The 17,345-nt window shown below is 44.5% G+C and overlaps 1 protein-coding gene across 5 annotated transcripts in view; it reads left to right on the plus strand.

The window, feature by feature from the left end:
* Vwa8 (von Willebrand factor A domain containing 8) overlaps positions 1-17,345 on the plus strand; it is a 324,208-nt gene that overhangs the window by 177,106 nt on the left and 129,757 nt on the right. For 4 of the 5 annotated variants that reach the window (XM_063274157.1, NM_001427283.1, XM_039094044.2 and 1 more), the window contains 2 exons: positions 14,790-14,865; positions 16,497-16,632. In XM_063274157.1, coding sequence (XP_063130227.1) covers positions 14,790-14,865; positions 16,497-16,632 — 212 coding nt within the window. Of the gene's footprint in view, positions 1-12,843; positions 13,172-14,789; positions 14,866-16,496; positions 16,633-17,345 lie in introns of those variants that run through there. The other variant, XM_063274158.1, reaches the window with a different exon arrangement.

Below are 17,345 nucleotides of genomic sequence, written 5' to 3' on the forward strand. Positions count from 1 at the left end.
GCACACACACACGAAATTACTATTTCACCTTTATTGACACTGGTATGCCAATGGAGGAAGAAACCTATTACTTTTAGTATTTTTTATAAAAAGTAAGACAAGTGACCTCAGTATTAAAGCTTTCTAATCTCAGATTATCTGACCCGTTTTGCTAGTGTCCCAACCATTTACACTGCTGCCTTCTCCCAGTGCCTTTCCGGCCAGCCCCAGCTGCCAGTTCCTTGTGGCATCCACAGGGAGCAAGGAACAATTAATGTCAGTGCCGAATGCCTGCCGCCTCCCAGCTCGTGCAGGCTGGTCATGCTTTTGTGGAGCTTTGGAAAGTGTGGAGCTCGTATGTGATGTGAGAGCTGTGCTCTTAGATGGTAAAGCAGTGACAGATGAACAGAAGGCACTTCTTGTTTATGGTTTGTTTATGTGCAGTGGGGTTTTGCCCGCATGTATGTCGGTGTGGGGGAATCGGATCCCCCTGGAACTGGAGTTACAGACAGTTGGGAGATGCCATGTGGGTGCTGGGAATTGAACCTGAGTCCTCTAGAAGAGCAGCCGGTGCTCTTAATTTGCTCCAACCCCTAATAGAAAGTTATTTCAACCAAGAGATTTGGCGCATGTTCCTGGGATTGCTCAGTGCACAACTCTATGAGGAATTCCTATAAACTGAGGTCTGTCTGTAATGTTTTGTGCAGGAAGAAACAATAGCATTGCTGAAAATCTAAAAGCGATTGCTACTTTCAAATAGTCAACAGTCAGTTAAGTTGGGTTCTCTTGAAGCTGAGCCAGAGAAAAGAATGTTTGTAAGTGATTTCTGAAGGACAGTTTTTATAGGAAACATGCAGCGAAGTAGAAAGTGGTATAGAAATTTAAATAAATGATCATGTGATAGGCAGTAAATTGAGACAAAGTGGAATTTAAACTCTGGAAGCTTAGCAGTAGTAACTTACTTTATAACCTCAGTGGGATTATTCTGCATTTTGACCACTTTCACTAGTCTGGAGACTTAGTGGGTAAGTCGATGCAATGCACCTGTAAGAGAACAACAACCGAACTTGGGCTAATGACTGCTTAAGGGTCCCAGCCAGTAGATAAAGGAAACAGGTCTGCCTCCAGTCCCTCTTGGGGAAAGAGCCATCAGCATCAGCCTGTTGACACAGCAGACATTAGTCCACTCTGTCTCTGTCCTGGTTTGCTGTAGCCTCCTGACCAAACAAAACAAAACAAAACAAACAAACAAATAAACAAAAACAGTCTCTGTTCTGTCCTCCTTAAGCCTCACAGTCACTGAAGCTGATCTCTTTCTATCCTGTGGAGAACTTGTGGTGACTCCCAGTTCCCAGCAACAGGTCCACAGAACACCATACTTTCCTGGAGAAAGAGATCTTAATGCTTTCCTGCCCCTGTTCTTTTGCAAGCAGATGTTGTTCCTGTTCTCTGTGCCACCTTTGGCCAAAGCATTTGAAGTGCAGAGCAGAGCAAGGAGACCAAAGTATGAATGTCACCTCAGGACACTTCTGTGCACTTGTCTGTGTGACCTGTTCTTCAGCTGTTGATTAAACTGAACTTAGGACTAGACCATTAAATCTCAAATAACTAAGTGGATCATTCATATTGTTTATACCAGAATAACTGTCTTTAACTTTTAATGACGGCAAACATTTTTTTAAATTATCAACAAATAAAAATGAAGATTATTTTAAGGTACTATTTTTCAGTTTCAGCTCATGGTTTTTTGCTTCTATTTTTGTATGTTTCAAAATGTGTCCTTTCAAAACAACTTTTATTGATAGTACATTTAGGGACAGTGACCTAGGACAGACTCCGCTAGAGTTCCTGTCATTCCTTATCACAGTTCATGTCCCTGTCCCTGTCTACCCCACTGGAAAGTGAGCCCTCCAAGGATAGGACTATGTCAGCTGCCTATGTGTCAGCACAGTAGCCACACAACCAGCACTCTGGAAGAATGCCTTAACCGACGAGTCTATGAGTGTCTCTTAACACCTACCAGTCTCTGTGACCTCCATTTGGAAAATCTTTTCTCTGAAGTAGGTAGGCATGAGACAGTGTACCTGCCTGTGGGCGGACTCTGGCACGATGTTTCGTTGTTGTTGTTGTTTTCTTTCTCCCCCGCCCGCCCCGCCCCATTTAACAGTCTCTCATAGCTGACGTTCCTTCTGTAAGGCTAGGAGAAACTGCCAGGGAAGGGGACCTCTCAGTCTCAGGGTGACGCAGCCAAAGGTGCATCAGACAAAGGCCAGCAAATGCTGTATGCAGCCCTTTCTTGGCCTTATCCTGGATCGCTCCAAAGTGCTGATCCTCATACCAAAACCCACCGCTGATTAAGCCATACGTTTTCTTCATTTGGGGTTTAAGACGCCATACGAGAGATGTGAGCAAACGCACTCGGATGGTGCAGTTTTAGATAAAATGTGACGTGACACAGCACAGTGCATATGAATGTGTCCAGAGAGCCTCTGCAGCTCTGCCCTGTGAGCCCCTGGCACACATGACCTTCTCCCTGTGCACTGAAGTGCCCAGCAATGAACAGTAGGCCTGGAGTGGAAGCTTGTCTCTGCCACCAGAAGCAGTGTCTCCCTTAGAGACCATCAGACATGAAGCAGTGGGTGGGTAAACCGGAAAGCTCTGGCCGTGCTCACCTGTTTACATACCCTCTTCTGCCCCACAAGACTTTAGCCTGGTCACTGAGACTGGCAAGTGTAGAACCATACCGCAGGGAATGCTTTCCAGTTCCAGGGAGTGGTTTTCCAGAGCGAGGGACATCCACGGCCATTTGGGTCATGAACTTCCTGGTGAGGCTAGCTACTGTGTCATCCATGATGGCAGCCCTTGAGCAGCCAAGGAAGAGGGGAGCCACACCAGCTTTTTAGTGAGGATTCTGTGGGATTGAACTCAGGCCCTCAAGTTTGCATAGCACGTAGCAAGCACTTTCCAAGTGAGTCATCCACAGCCTGCTACCTGTTCTGTTTGCATAGTCATCCAGTAAAGCCATATGTGTTGCTACTAATGCAGTAAATATGTCTTGAATGAAAGACTACAGAATATCATGCAATGAAAATTTGCTCAGTTTTCCTCTTACACATGTAAATCAGAATGTTCTATAATTTCTGATAGCGATTTGTGCAGGAACAGACGTTTATCAGTCTTGGCCCCTGGTTGCCTCTATGCACGACTTTTAATGTTTGTTCTCACCCCATCCTTCTATCCCTTTCCACACTGACTAGAAAGAAACTGGACAGTGTCTTTCATTTTTGTCTGAAAAAAGAGAAGTGCCTGCCAAAAAGCAAAATTGTTTTGAGTTCTTAAAATTTCTCAACCAAGAAAGCTAATTTTCGGCGAAAAGAATCCAATTATCTATGCACCATTTGAGCAGAGTTTTTTATTTCTAAAGGCTGAACAACTTGCAAAATTTTTCTGAGTTTGTGGAAATACTTGTCACGGCTTCAATTAATAAAAGGATTCCTTGTGGAGTAGTGCGAGTCTAGAAGGACAAGGAGACATGATAGAGGTTTGGCACCAAGAGAAGACAGGTTTGGCTCCCGTTCTTCCTAACAAGCACTTACCCAACAGCCGAGGGTGGGTACATCCATATCTGGAGACCTTTGAAAAGAACCTTACTCCCATCTTGGTTTGTTAGGACCTTTTTTGCATCTAGGCTGTTAGAAAGGAGCAAGTGGCACTAGGCAAACTGTCCTCTATGGGACTATTTAAGGGCAGGGCTCTCTTCAGTGTCTGTCAGGAATCATAAGTAGTTTGTTTGCTAACAGACTTTTCTTTCTAAGCCTTGAGAAGGCTCAAGCACTGTAGGCATCCCCATTCCACCCCCAACCTCCCATCCCACTCCAACTCCCATTCCACCCCCCAACCCCCATCCCACCCCAACCCCCATCCCACCCCCACCCCACCCCAACCCCCCATTTCACCCCACCCCCCATCCCACCCCCAACCCCTCATCCTACCCCCATTCTACCCCTTAACCTCCCTACCCCCTTCCCTTGCTTTCCTCTCAAATTTCATCCTTTTTCTCTATTATATTTTTTGGGATGTATGTTGATTACCCCTAGAGATGAGTTGCCTTGGACTTTAGGAGTCTGAGTGGCTAACAAAGTCAGATGTATTCAAATGTAATCTGGTGCTGTTTCTAAAATTTGTATTGCATTAATCATATTCTTAGTTTTTGTCTCCATTCTGATGTCTCCATTTCTCTTAACAAGGACTGAATCTATTTGAAAGCCCAAAGGAATTTCTTTCCCAATATAGCAAGATAAAGTTGCATATCACAGGAGAGGCTATGTGCTTCTACTATTCAGTAAAAGGCCAGGGTATCTGTAAATGGTTAATCCTTAAATTTATTGACTTCATCTCCACACGAGCGCCTCCATGCTCCATTAATAATTATTACTGCACTTTCACTACTTATCTTAAGATAACGCAGGCCTGTACAGGTCTGGGCCTGTCACAGCCAGCTGTGGCTCAGGGGGATTCATGGGGCCTATCCCTGATGGACCATTGGCTGCTGAAGGGCTTGAGGGAGGGAAATCGCTACCTGCAGTTGTATATCCACTGGTGACCCTACTAGGAAGAGTGGGTGTTCCAAACCTGTGGCAGCACAGATGGCCTGGTTAAAATGTGTCGATCACAAACAGAGAATTTGGGAAAGAGACCTGTAGGCAGGAGACAGGGATGGCAGAGGATGGTGGGAGATGGAGGTAAATAGAAAGCAGCTAAGTCCTGTGTGAAAATGTCAGTGAATATAGTCGATAAAGTATGTTATTGAGCCAGGTGATGCTCGCCTTTAATACTAGAACTCAGAAAACAGAAGCAAGGCAGATCTCTGAGTTTGAGGCCGTCCTGGTCTACAGAGTGAGTTCCAGGACAGTCAGGACTACACAAAAAAGTACTACCACAAAAAACAAACAAACAAACAAACAAAATGGTCTTGATATCAAACTTTCACTTAAATATCTAATTTCAGCCAGTCATGGCAGCCCACACCTTTCATCCTGGCACTCAGATGTGGGAGTGGGGAGGCTTGGGGGACTTCTCTTGTGATTTGGGATTTCTAGGTCAACAAAGACCACATACTGAGACCTAGTCTTTAAAAAAAACTTATTTACTAAATATTATTTATATTTTTGTTGTTGTCTAATAACTATTAGTTTTAATTATGACCTGGCCAGCCCGCCAATAATCTAGTCAGTCTTATTGATTTATTTAATCCTAATAATAAAGATATTAATAATTTAATAATAAAACGTATTTAATCAGCTTTTGCACAGTTACTGGCGATTGCCCCCAATCTATCTTTTTATGCTAGATTGGCTACTTCCCATCTGTGCTTCCCAATCACTTGCAGTTTGAGAATCTGAGTCTCACTCACTACCCACGCTGCCTTTGTCCATCTGTCTGGCCTCAGGGGACACTTCTCTTAGCCCATGCTCCTGATCTGTCCTGTCTACCGAAGACTTCCTGCCCTCTCTGTCTTCTGTCCTTCTCCTCTGTTGTCTTCCTCACGGTCCCTACCTGGGACCCCAGCCTGGTAACTGAAACCCCACCTACCTCTATTCTCTCTAATAATTGGCCGTCAGCCACTTTGTTTGACCAGTCCGAGAAGATAGGCAAGCAAAGTTTATACAATATCACTCAGTATACTTGAGAGTGTGCTCAGCTGGACTGCAACCAGGTCTTCAGGGCCAGTATTTAGCATTTGAATACATAGCAGCCCCAGACCAACCCCCAATAATTATTGATAGAAATTATCATTTAGTTCTAAATCACCCCCCTGTTTACAGTATAGATCAAATATCTGTGTTCTTTGTCTCCTGAGCCTTCTGTTTTCTGTTCTCATGTTTACCTCATTTGGAGTGTTCTGTAGATGCTTTGGTTTCAGGACATAGCAGGTACTGAAGCTCTTTTTTGTTTGTTTGTTTGTTTGTTTGTTTTATTGGATATTTTTTAATTTACATTTTAAAAGTTATCCCCTTCTCCCATTCCCCTCCAGAAACCTGCTATCCCATCTCCCCTCTCCCTGCTTCTATGACGTTTCTCCCCCACCCACCCACTCATCCACTCCCTCCCACCTCCCTGCCCTGGCATTCCCCTACACTGGAGAATTGAGCCTTAACAGGACCAAGGTCTTCTCCTCTCATTGATGCCAGATAAGGCCAACCTCTGCTACACATGTGGCTGGAGCTGTAGATTCATCCCTGTGTACTCTTGGGATGGTGATTTAGTCCCTGGGAGCTCTGGGAGGTCTAGTTGGTTGATATTGTTGTTCCTCTTATGGGATCGCCAACCCCTTCAGCTCCTTTAGTCCTTTCTCTAACTCCTCCATTGAGGACCCTGTTCTCAGTCCAATGGTTGGCTGCAAGCATCTGCCTCCATATTTGTCAGGCTCTGGCAGAGCCTCTCAGGAGACATCCATATCAGTCTCCTGTCAGCAAGTGCTTCTTGGCATCAGCAGTAGTGACTGGGTTTGGTGTCTGCATGTGGGTGGATCCTCAGGTGGCGCAGTCTCTGGATGGCCTTTGGTCTCTGCTCCACTTTGTCTCTGCATTTCCTCCTGTGAGTATTTTGTTCCCCTTCTAAGAAGGACTGAAACATCCACACTCTGCTCTTCCCTCTTCCTGAGCTTCGTGTGGATTGTAAATTGTATCTTGGGTATTCTGAGCTTTTAAGCTAATATCCACTTACCGGTGAGTGCATACCATGCATGTTCTTTTGTGATTGGGTTACCTCACTCAGGATGAAAATATCCTGAGTTACTGAATCTCTTATGCCTTCTCTTTTTCTTTCACCCTCAGGTGTTTTGCCTAAGGGGAAACAAAACTGCATCTATGGAAATGAAGCTCATTAAAACATCCTCACAAATCTTTACCTTAATATTTTTGCTCCCAGATGGAGTAGAGAACAGTTTTATGTACCACACAGACAGCATTTCAGAGCAGGCTGCGTTTTCTCTCCTGACCTCTCCCCCTTCCTCAGGCCTGTTACCCCATGCCTCCTCGGAAGTCGGCCTCTCCACAACACACCACCCACCCACAACGGTTTTTTCCCCTCATTTTGACAAAGATTTGGTCTGTGCATAACTTAATTATTTTTATTGTATCTGGCATCATTTTTAAGTAAACTACTGCATATAACAAATTTGACTTCAAAAAAGGATGTAAATTACACTTAAAAGAAAACGAGTTAAGCACACCATTTCCCTATGCCACCCACATACTGACTTAAACTTTGACAGAAAATTGTACTTTGCAAGCTGGTAAGAAGCAGGAACAATTGGTAATAACATAAACGCCAGCAATTAGCTGGACGTTGATTAATAACTCAAGCATTACCAGTAACTGGAAAGCCATCTCTGTTAAAACTTGGGTCAAAGAAACCGGTGCTGGGGTGTGGTTTAGCTTGTCCTCCCCCAGCATTGTTAAAATCATTAGCTAATATTTCAAAGCTGTTTTTTGAAAGGAACAAGTCAAAACAGTTTTGAAATTGCCATACTCTCTTCAGGCATTGTTTTGTATGTGCAGAGTTAATATATTTGACTCAAGATGCTCATAAATGTGGGGCAATGATTTAAATCTAATACTCTGGAAGAAAAACATCACTGTGTCGTTAGGAATCTATGTCCTGTGCTGTCTGTGGCCACAGTAAGTGCCTTGTTACTTACTGACTTGGAGTTTCTAAGATGTCATAGAAATCCAGCCTTTCTCTCACTGTGTCAGGTACCGTACAGAGCAGTTGTGCCATCCACTGTCCCAGCAAACAGAAGGCATCAGCACATAACTGCCCCAGATCCAGGTACCGAGGGTCACTCCCATTGAACACACTCACTAGCATGTCCTTCCCTTTGCCGCTCCACATGAAAGTGCCATAGCCCAAGAGGGCAGACAGACGCTGACTTCATCCTGAGACAGCCTTCTTTTTTCTCTAGCCAGTTCACCAAGAGTCATGTTTCCCACTTATAAATGCCTTTATCTCCATCGCGGTCACCTTTGGAGGGCAACGACAACGGAACAACAAAGCAAAAACCCACAACCGTGTGTTCTTACTTCGAGCACCAAACCTTTAATGAAATCTAATTTGACAAGCTGCATACTATCAGACTTCAGATGTTGTAGGGCAGTTTCATTGGCCTTTTTAAAATTGGAACTGACCTTCAGTTGACTGAGCCCCAGGCACTGTGCAGCACTTCCCTTCCCACTGACGTGACAGAGAGTTTCGTGTTCCTTTCTGGGGCTGCAAGGTGTCAAATTGTTGCCCTTAAAAGATGTGAGAGCTGAGGTGAGGGTTCCATTATGTTGCTATAAAAATCTGTGTGAATAAGTATTTTTCCTTTCCCCTCCCACCCTCTCCTCTACTGCTAGAATATTAATAGTGGATCTAAGTCAGCTAATAAAACTTTGTTCTTAGTTTACTCAAAACTCAAAACTGACTTGTCATCAAAGGTAGTATGAAATATGACTGACAGTGAATGTATTAGACCTGAGAATACAGAAATGGATATATATAACAACGTACCCTAATGTGTGTGCGTGTGTGTGTGTGTGTGTGTGTGTCTGTCTGTCTGTGTCTGTGTGTGTGTGTCTCTCTCTCTCTCTCTCACACACACACACACCCATGTTGAAAAGCACAAATAAATTGCCAGAATGTATTTACACAGTTCTTTACATTTAGTGGAACATTTAATTTGGTTTTTAGTAAATACAAAACAATGATTCTTTGGTGAAGTGGAGGAAACAATCAAGCCTGGGGACAAACCATCATCCCACAAGGCCATGGTCGTGGAAGCTTGGAAGAGGGTCAGGATAGTGATCAGGCAGACCCAGGGGATTAACTCAAGAAATCCATTCCCTGTCAAATTAAAGAATTCTTTCTAACAAAGTATAAATGAGACAGGAAGTGTGGAAACAGTGAAGATGCATGGGTATATCACCCATGTATCTGTTCTAGCCCTGGTATGTGAAGACTGTGATGGAGAGTTACCAAATGCAATAGGAAATCTAAATTCAGTTCATCTGGAATAAAAGATGGACATAATCATCACATGGGAGTGCTGTGACTACTCACCCCCAAGGGTACCTTCCTGACATCACAGTCCTTTGTAAGGCAGACTTCAAGATCGTTTAGACCATACCCTACCTCCGAGGGGCATGTTGCAAATTTTTAAGTTTGCAGTAGAGTACAGAGTCTGAGTTCAGGCAGTGTCTTACACATAGGTGCTCAAGGCTATGCCTCTGGGGCTTCGTTGTTTGCTTTGACTACATGGCAGGGTTTTTGGAAAGGTAATTTGTACTTTGAGAGATGATGAGTATAATTTATTCCATGCCATTTCCATTGTGGAGCATGATTAGGTTGGCCATAGCACTTTTTTCATTTTTTTTTTATTTAGAGAATACTTTATTAGTTTTTGTAATCAAACCCACGTATATAAGACCTTACATATTTAATACAGTGTGTTACCCCTGTACAAATGGAAAAAACTTAAGTTCAACATTTCTAGACCAATATGGCTGTTAATTTCTGTACAGTGCCAACTCAACACAGTAAACGGGGATACTTTTTTCGAAAGTTGACAGCACAGGTAAAGTTTCAAAAAATTCAAATTATATATCTGTATATATATATTTATATTTATATAAAAAGACCAATAATAGCAGTGTGTTATGCATCAACAGCAGCAACAGCTTTTCCAGGTTCTGCAGTCATCTGAACAAAACTGTAGAGACATCCAGCACACTCCATTAAAAAAAAAAAAGTAAAAAAACAAAACCCGAGAAAACAGCACAGTTCTGTTACTCTTGTGGTACCTGGCACCATTTTTTTTTTTAAATTAGCTTCTCAATCATCATCTGGAAAGAAAACATTCTGAGCAACATCATTAAAAACAGCTCTGATAAAGCACGGTCACTACTACGTATCATAAAGCAGGTACAAGCTATTTTACATCCACAGAGGTATGATACAGTACTGTCCTACATCTATAATACTAGAGGATACAATTTAAAAGGCATTATTTGAGACTTGATTCTACTTTTCCAGCAGAGGGCCCAAAGGATGGTGTGACACAGCTTTGTAAAGAAACATATTCTAGACAGGATTTCCTTTCACTAGTGGCACACTTCTAAGGATTCATTCTCTCCATGAATGTCAGCTAAAACCGTTATTAAAAAAATGAAATATCCCTAGAACAAAACCGTATAACCACCGGATTCACATGAAGATGACCTAGTGGAGACAAGCTGGACCTCACCTTACCAACAAGCTATCAAATCTGTTATGTTTAAACAGTGAGACCTCCAAGGAAGGAGATGCCAAGTAGTGCTTCAAAGCTTCGGACCACAATCAAACACAGCATCCTTTTCAACAGAAGCAGAAGCTCATCTGAATATGCTCATGGATGCTGACATCAACATTTAATCATCTCGTCACTCATCCAGGAAGAGGGGGAGATCAGTTACTACTGTACTTTAATGTGTTCAACCAAATCACCATATTACAAAAATAGCAAGCTGCCATAATAAAAAATAAGGCTCCTCTATCCAGCACCAGATAGCATCATTTTACTTTCAAGCCTAGAAATTGCACACTTGTATATAAACCAACCGAAGATGAGGATTGAGAGTTCATCTTGGTGGATTTTTCCTTTGATGAATATGAAGTGTCCTTCCTTATCTTTTTTGATGACTTTTAATTGAAAATTGATTTTATTTGATATTAGAATGGCTACTCCAGCTTGCTTCTTCTGACCATTTGCTTGGAAAGTTGTTTTCCAGCCTTTCACTCTGAGGTAGTGTCTGTCTTTGTCTCTGAGGTGTGTTTCCTGTAGGCAGCAGAATGCAGGGTCCTCATTGCGTATCCAGTTTGTTAATCTATGTCTTTTTATTGGGGAGTTGAGGCCATTGATATTGAGAGATATTAAGGAATAGTGATTATTGCTTCCTGTTATATTCATATTTGGATGTGAGGTTATGTTTGTGTGCTTTCATTCTCCTTGTTTTGTTGCCAAGACGATTAGTTTCTTGCTTCTTCTAGGGTATAGCTTGCCTCCTTATGTTGGGCTTTACCCTTTATTATCCTTTGTAGTGCTGGATTTGTAGAAAGATATTGTGTAAATTTGGTTTTGTCATGGAATATCTTGGTTTCTCCATCTATGTTAATTGAGAGTTTTGCAGGATACAGTAACCTGGCTGGCATTTGTGTTCTCTTAGGGTCTGTATGACATCTGTCCAGGATCTTCTGGCCTTCATAGTTTCTGGCGAAAAGTCTGGTGTGATTCTGATAGGTCTGCCTTTATATGTTACTTGACCTTTTTCCCTTACTGCTTTTAATATTCTTTCTTTATTTTGTGCGTTTGGTGTTTTGACAATTATGTGACGGGAGGTGTTTCTTTTCTGGTCCAATCTATTTGGAGTTCTGTAGGCTTCTTGTATGCCTATGGGTATCTCTTTTTTTAGGTTAGGGAAGTTTTCTTCTATGATTTTGTTGAAGATATTTACTGGTCCTTTGAGCTGGGAGTCTTCACTCTCTTCTATACCTATTATCCTTAGGTTTGATCTTCTCATTGAGTCCTGGATTTCCTGTATGTTTTGGACCAGTAGCTTTTTCCGCTTTACATTATCTTTGACAGTTGAGTCAATGATTTCTATGGAATCTTCTGCTCCCGAGATTCTCTCTTCCATCTCTTGTATTCTGTTGGTGAAGCTTGTATCTACGGCTCCTTGTCTCTCCTTTTGGTTTTCTATATCCAGGGTTGTTTCCATGTGTTCTTTCTTGATTGCTTCTATTTCCATTTTTAATTCCTTCAACTGTTTGATTGTGTTTTCCTGGAATTCTTTCAGGGATTTTTGTGACTCCTCTCTATGGGCTTCTACTTGTTTATGATTTCCTGGAATTCTTTCAGGGATTTTTGCGATTCCTCTCTGTAGGCTTCTACTTGTTCTCTAAGGGAGTTCTTTATGTCTTTCTTGAAGTCCTCCAGCATCATGATCAAATATGATTTTGAAACTAGATCTTGCTTTTCTGGTGTGTTTGGATATTCAGTGTTTGCTTTGGTGGGAGAATTGGGCTCCGATGATGCCATGTAGTCTTGGTTTCTGTTGCTTGGGTTCCTGCGCTTGCCTCTCGCCATCAGATTATCTCTAGTGTTACTTTGTTCTGCTATTTCTGACCGTGGCTAGACTGTCCTATAAGCCTGTGTGTCAGGAGTGCTGTAGACCTGTTTTCCTGTTTTCTTTCAGCCAGTTATGGGGACAGAGTGTTCTGCTTTCGGGCGTGTAGTTTTTCCTCTCTACAGGTCTTCAGCTGTTCCTGTGGGCCTGTGTCTTGAGTTCACCAGGCAGGTTTCTTGCAGGGGAAAAGTTGGTCCTACCTGTGGTTCCAAGGCTCAAGTTTGCTCGTGGGGTACTGCCTAAGTCCTCTCCGCGGCGGCAGCAACCGGGAAGATCTGCGCCGCTCTTTCCGGGAGCCTCCGTGCACCAGGGTTCCAGATGGCGTTTGGTGTTTTCCTCTGGCGTCTGGATGTGCACAGAGTGCAGTCTCTTCTGGTTTCCCAGGCGTGTCCGCCTCTCTGAAGGTTTAGCTCTCCCTCCCACGGGACCTGGGTGCAGAGAACTGTCTATCCGGTCTGTCTCCTTCAGGTTCTGGCGGTGTCTCAGGCGCAGGGATCCTGCCGCTCCTGGGCCCTCCCCCACGGGAACCCAGAGGCCCTACACAGTTGCCTCTTGGGCCAGGGATGTGGGCAGGGGTGGGCAGTGTTGGTGGTCTCCTCCGCTCCGCAGCCTCAGGAGTGCCCACCCGATCAGGCGGTGAGGTCTCTCTCCCACGGGGTCTGGGAGCAGAGAGCTGCTGCGGGCCGGGATCCGCGGGTGTGGGACTTCCGGTAAACACAGGAAGTGCCCGGTCCTAGAGGAATTTTGCCTCTGTGTGTCCTGAGTTCACCAGGCAGGTTTCTTGCAGGGGAAAAGTTGGTCCTACCTGCGGTTCCAAGGCTCAAGTTTGCTCGTGGGGTACTGCCTAAGTCCTCTCCGCGGAGGCAGCAACCGGGAAGATCTGCGCCGCTCTTTCCGGGAGCCTCCGTGCACCAGGGTTCCAGATGGCGTTTGGTGTTTTCCTCTGGCATCTGGATGTGCACAGAGTGCAGTCTCTTCTGGTTTCCCAGGTGTGTCCGCCTCTCTGAAGGTTTAGCTCTCCCTCCCACGGGATTTGGGTGCAGAGAACTGTTTATCCGGTCTGTTTCCTTCAGGTTCCGGCGGTGTCTCAGGCGCAGGGATCCTGCCGCTCCTGGGCCCTCCCCTACGGGAACCCAGAGGCCTTATACAGTTGCCTCTTGGGCCAGGGATGTGGGCAGGGGTGGGCAGTGTCGGTGGTCTCCTCCGCTCCGCAGCCTCAGGAGTGCCCACCTGATCAGGCGGTGAGGTCTCTCTCCCACGGGGTTTGGGAGCAGAGAGCTGCTGCGGGCCGGGATCCGCGGGTGTGGGACTTCCGGTAAACACAGGAAGTGCCCGGTCCTAGAGGAATTTTGCCTCTGTGTGTCCTGAGTTCACCAGGCAGGTTTCTTGCAGGGGAAAAGTTGGTCCTACCTGCGTTTCCAAGGCTCAAGTTTGCTCGTGGGGTACTGCCCAAGTCCTCTCCGCGGCGGCAGCAACCGGGAAGATCTGCGCCGCTCTTTCCGGGAGCCTCCGTGCACCAGGGTTCCAGATGGCGTTTGGTGTTTTCCTCTGGCGTCTGGACGTGCACAGAGTGCAGTCTCTTCTGGTTTCCCAGGCGTGTCCGCCTCTCTGAAGGTTTAGCTCTCCCTCCCACAGGACCTGGGTGCAGAGAACTGTCCATCCGGTCTGCTTCCTTCAGGTTCCGGCGGTGTCCCAGGCGCAGGGATCCCGCCGCTCCTGGGCCCTCCCCCACGGGAACCCAGAGGCCCTACACAGTTGCCTCTTGGGCCAGGGATGTGGGCAGGGGTGGGCAGTGTTGGTGGTCTCCTCCGCTCTGCAGCCTCAGGAGTGCCCACCTGATCAGGCGGTGAGGTCTCTCTCCCACAGGGCCTGGGAGCAGAGAGCTGCTGCGGGCCGGGATCCACGGGTGTGGGACTTCCACTTTTTTCATTTTTAAATACAATGCATACAGAAAGTAAAGGCATGAAACAGCTTGCAACACTGCACACAGGTTTGGCAAAAAGCATCCACAGGTAATGGTAACTTCACAGCTCATCAGAAAAGAGGCTGTGAGCATAGATATCTCAGTGCTGACACTTTTCAACACCCAGCCTTGAGTAGTTTCAAATAAAGAACAGTGTGGTTCAGGCCTTGGATTTCGTCTCCACATCTTCAAAATCCTATGAAGTAATTGTGTTCTTTAAGTACCATTACAGTCTGACCTTTGCCCCGATGACATGGGATGTGCTTGTTCACCTGATGGCCAGGATGGCAAACTTGTCATCAGGATGTTTAAAGAGTATAACATGCATTCTTTGTAATATGTGGTGGTCTAAACAGATTTTTAAATAGTCTATTCATCCTCAGGAAATCATTTTGAGTAGTGGAATTACTACAAATAAGGTTACTGGAGGAAAGGGAACTGATTTGGCCACTGTATTAATTTATAAACTTAGACTTATATTGTCAACAGAATCCTGTTGTTGGCTGCACTTCTATTCATTATGTCATTTGTCTTGGGAAAATCAAGATGATGGACAAATTCAAAGATTTACTCATTGATTTATTTATTCATGCCCAAACACTGGTTTATTTCCTTACTGACTGAAATGTTTGGTTTGATTTTAGGGACACCACAGTGCAGTCTCTGACTCTTCAGCCCTCGGTTAAAGATGGACTGATTGTGTATGAAGACTCACCTCTGGTCAGTAAGCCAATGATAACAATATTTTAAAGTGTGTTTTGCTTGAACCTGTATCTCAGCCTACAGATGGGTAATTGTCTGATTGGAGCACATGTGTATATTGTTTTAGATGTGCATATCTATCTCATTGGAGTACATGCATGTATCATTTTAGATGCCTGTTTTTATCAAAATGATATTATTGAGAAAGTAGCATATTCTTTTACTGCACTTTCTCTCCCAAGTGCAGGAGTCAGGGACTGACACTGATCTCTGCTTATTTTCTGAGATTGTTTTAAGTCTGCTGTTGTTCTAAACTAGCAAAGCATTGACTCAGTATTTTGGGAATCATGGGGCTACTGTTGGCCAGGCTCTAAGGCTGGAGACTTAGAGATCTGTGCCAGGGGTCTCCAAGGTTGAGTCCAACTCCTTTCTGAAAAGAGATGTGTTGGGGAGGAGCCAGATGTTGTTCTTTTTTCTTTTTAAATTTATTCTAAATTAAAAAAAATTCTTATCAAGTCTTTGAGACTACTGTATGAAATTTTGTGATAAAAGGAAGCAACTTAAGGCAATGGTGGCACACATCTTCAATCCCAGCACTCAGGAGGCAGAGGCAGGTGGACTGCTGAGTTCAAGGCCAGCCTGGGCTACAGAGTAAGTTCCTGGACAGCCAGGGCTACACAGAGAAACCCTGTCTCAAAAGAACAAAATAAAAGTCGGGGCCTTTTATGATATGGTCTACCGTGTTATAGGTTATTGGTGTCTATTTAGAAAGAAATCTTAGGGTTATGTTGAAGTGCATAGAATATCTCCTGTCTACTCCCTAAAAAGCTCAAGGAGATATATGGCAAGGTAGGTCAGGTCCACAACTCCCATCTTCCCTCTCGTGGCCCTCTCCATGTGGTCACTGAAGACCTCACGAGCTTGCCTGTGTCTCTCCTTCCTCTGCAAACACCTGTAGACTACACCTTTCTCCAAGATCAGTCTAACATAATACTTTACCTGTGCTTTCCATACCTGCTTCAGTTTCCCAGAAGTCTATTTTGTGTATTCTGCCGAGTTCAGTGTCCTGCAGACTGGCCCAGTGCTCCATTTCCATAATGTCAGATTCACATGCGTAGCTGTGCCCCGTTACTTGGTGAGGTCAAGTGCTCATTTCCTGCTCTGGCAACTCATTCCTTAGCAGAAGAAACCCAATCCCTTTTTACAGTTACTCTCTTAGAGACAACATAGGTTCTCCTTGTTCACTCCTCTGCAAATGCTGTTTGACCATTCATTGATTGTCTTTGCCTTGAATACCCACATCCTCCGATCTATTAGACTGTGACAGTATTTGAAGATCCATGAAAGCACACAGTGACTGTTACGTCAGACTCCTCCCAGCTCTGTGGCCCTTCATCTACTTCTTATATGCCCTAAGTGCCCCCACTCTAGGGTGTGAGGGGTTGGTGGGAATGCATCTAACAGAGGAACATGCGAAGCTGCTGCTGTGTTTTGTAACGGATGCTTCTGTTGCTGACTGCGGTGGTGTCCCCGTCCCCATCCCCGTAACAACAGCTCTGACAGGCCCAAAGCAGTGAGTGATGAGCTTTCTTTCAGTAGTGCTCACTTCAGTTCTCCTCTTGATTATGATCAATTTTCTCTCTTCAAAGGTTAAAGCAGTAAAGTTGGGTCATATTCTAGTAGTAGATGAGGCAGACAAAGCCCCAACAAATGTCACCTGTATTTTGAAAACTCTGGTAGAAAACGGAGAAATGATTCTAGCAGATGGGAGACGCATTGTTGCAGGTGAGTACTGGAAAGGAGTGTTTTCCCCGCCACGGGTTGGTTTGCATCTCTGTATGCTTTGTCGTCTGCTTCGGGTGGTGCTGAGTACAATGGGAGCTTCAGTCGTGGAATCACTGCTCTGTCACTGCACATCGTCCACAGCCCCTACTTTCCCTTCTCCATAATCAGTCTTTGACAATTTCGGTAGGAGAAGTGAGACAAATCAGCCTTGTTCTATTCTGAAAATGTCAACCTTGAACCTTTATACTAAGTTTCCATATATTTGTGTGTTATTCTATTATTGAATTGCTATATGGAAATTTGTAAAAAACACTGGTGCATTTCTTTTGCTCACAAAATTTACATTATTGACTACGTATATTTAAAAATCATCAATGTGGGCTGGAGAGAAGGCTCAGTGGTTAAGAGTACTCGTTGCTCTTCCAAAGCACCAAGGATCCATTCCCAGCACCCCATGTTCCCTCATATCTGTGACTCCAGGCAATCCAGTGCTGTCCTCTGGCCTCCGCTGGCACCAGGCACACAAGTGGGCGCACACATGCAGGCAAAAGGCTAGACACATTTTAAAGATCACTGGGTGCTTTGGGGTGTGTGTGTGTGTGTGTGTGTGTGTGTGTGTGTGTGTGTGTGTACATTTGTGCATATATGTATATCTCACTCAGGAAGGGGTTATTCTCTGCCTTAGGTTTGCTTTTCTTCCTACCCAAACACAC

The sequence above is a fragment of the Rattus norvegicus genome, chromosome 15 (assembly GCF_036323735.1).
Source record: "Rattus norvegicus strain BN/NHsdMcwi chromosome 15, GRCr8, whole genome shotgun sequence".
Classification (NCBI taxonomy): domain Eukaryota; kingdom Metazoa; phylum Chordata; class Mammalia; order Rodentia; family Muridae; genus Rattus; species Rattus norvegicus.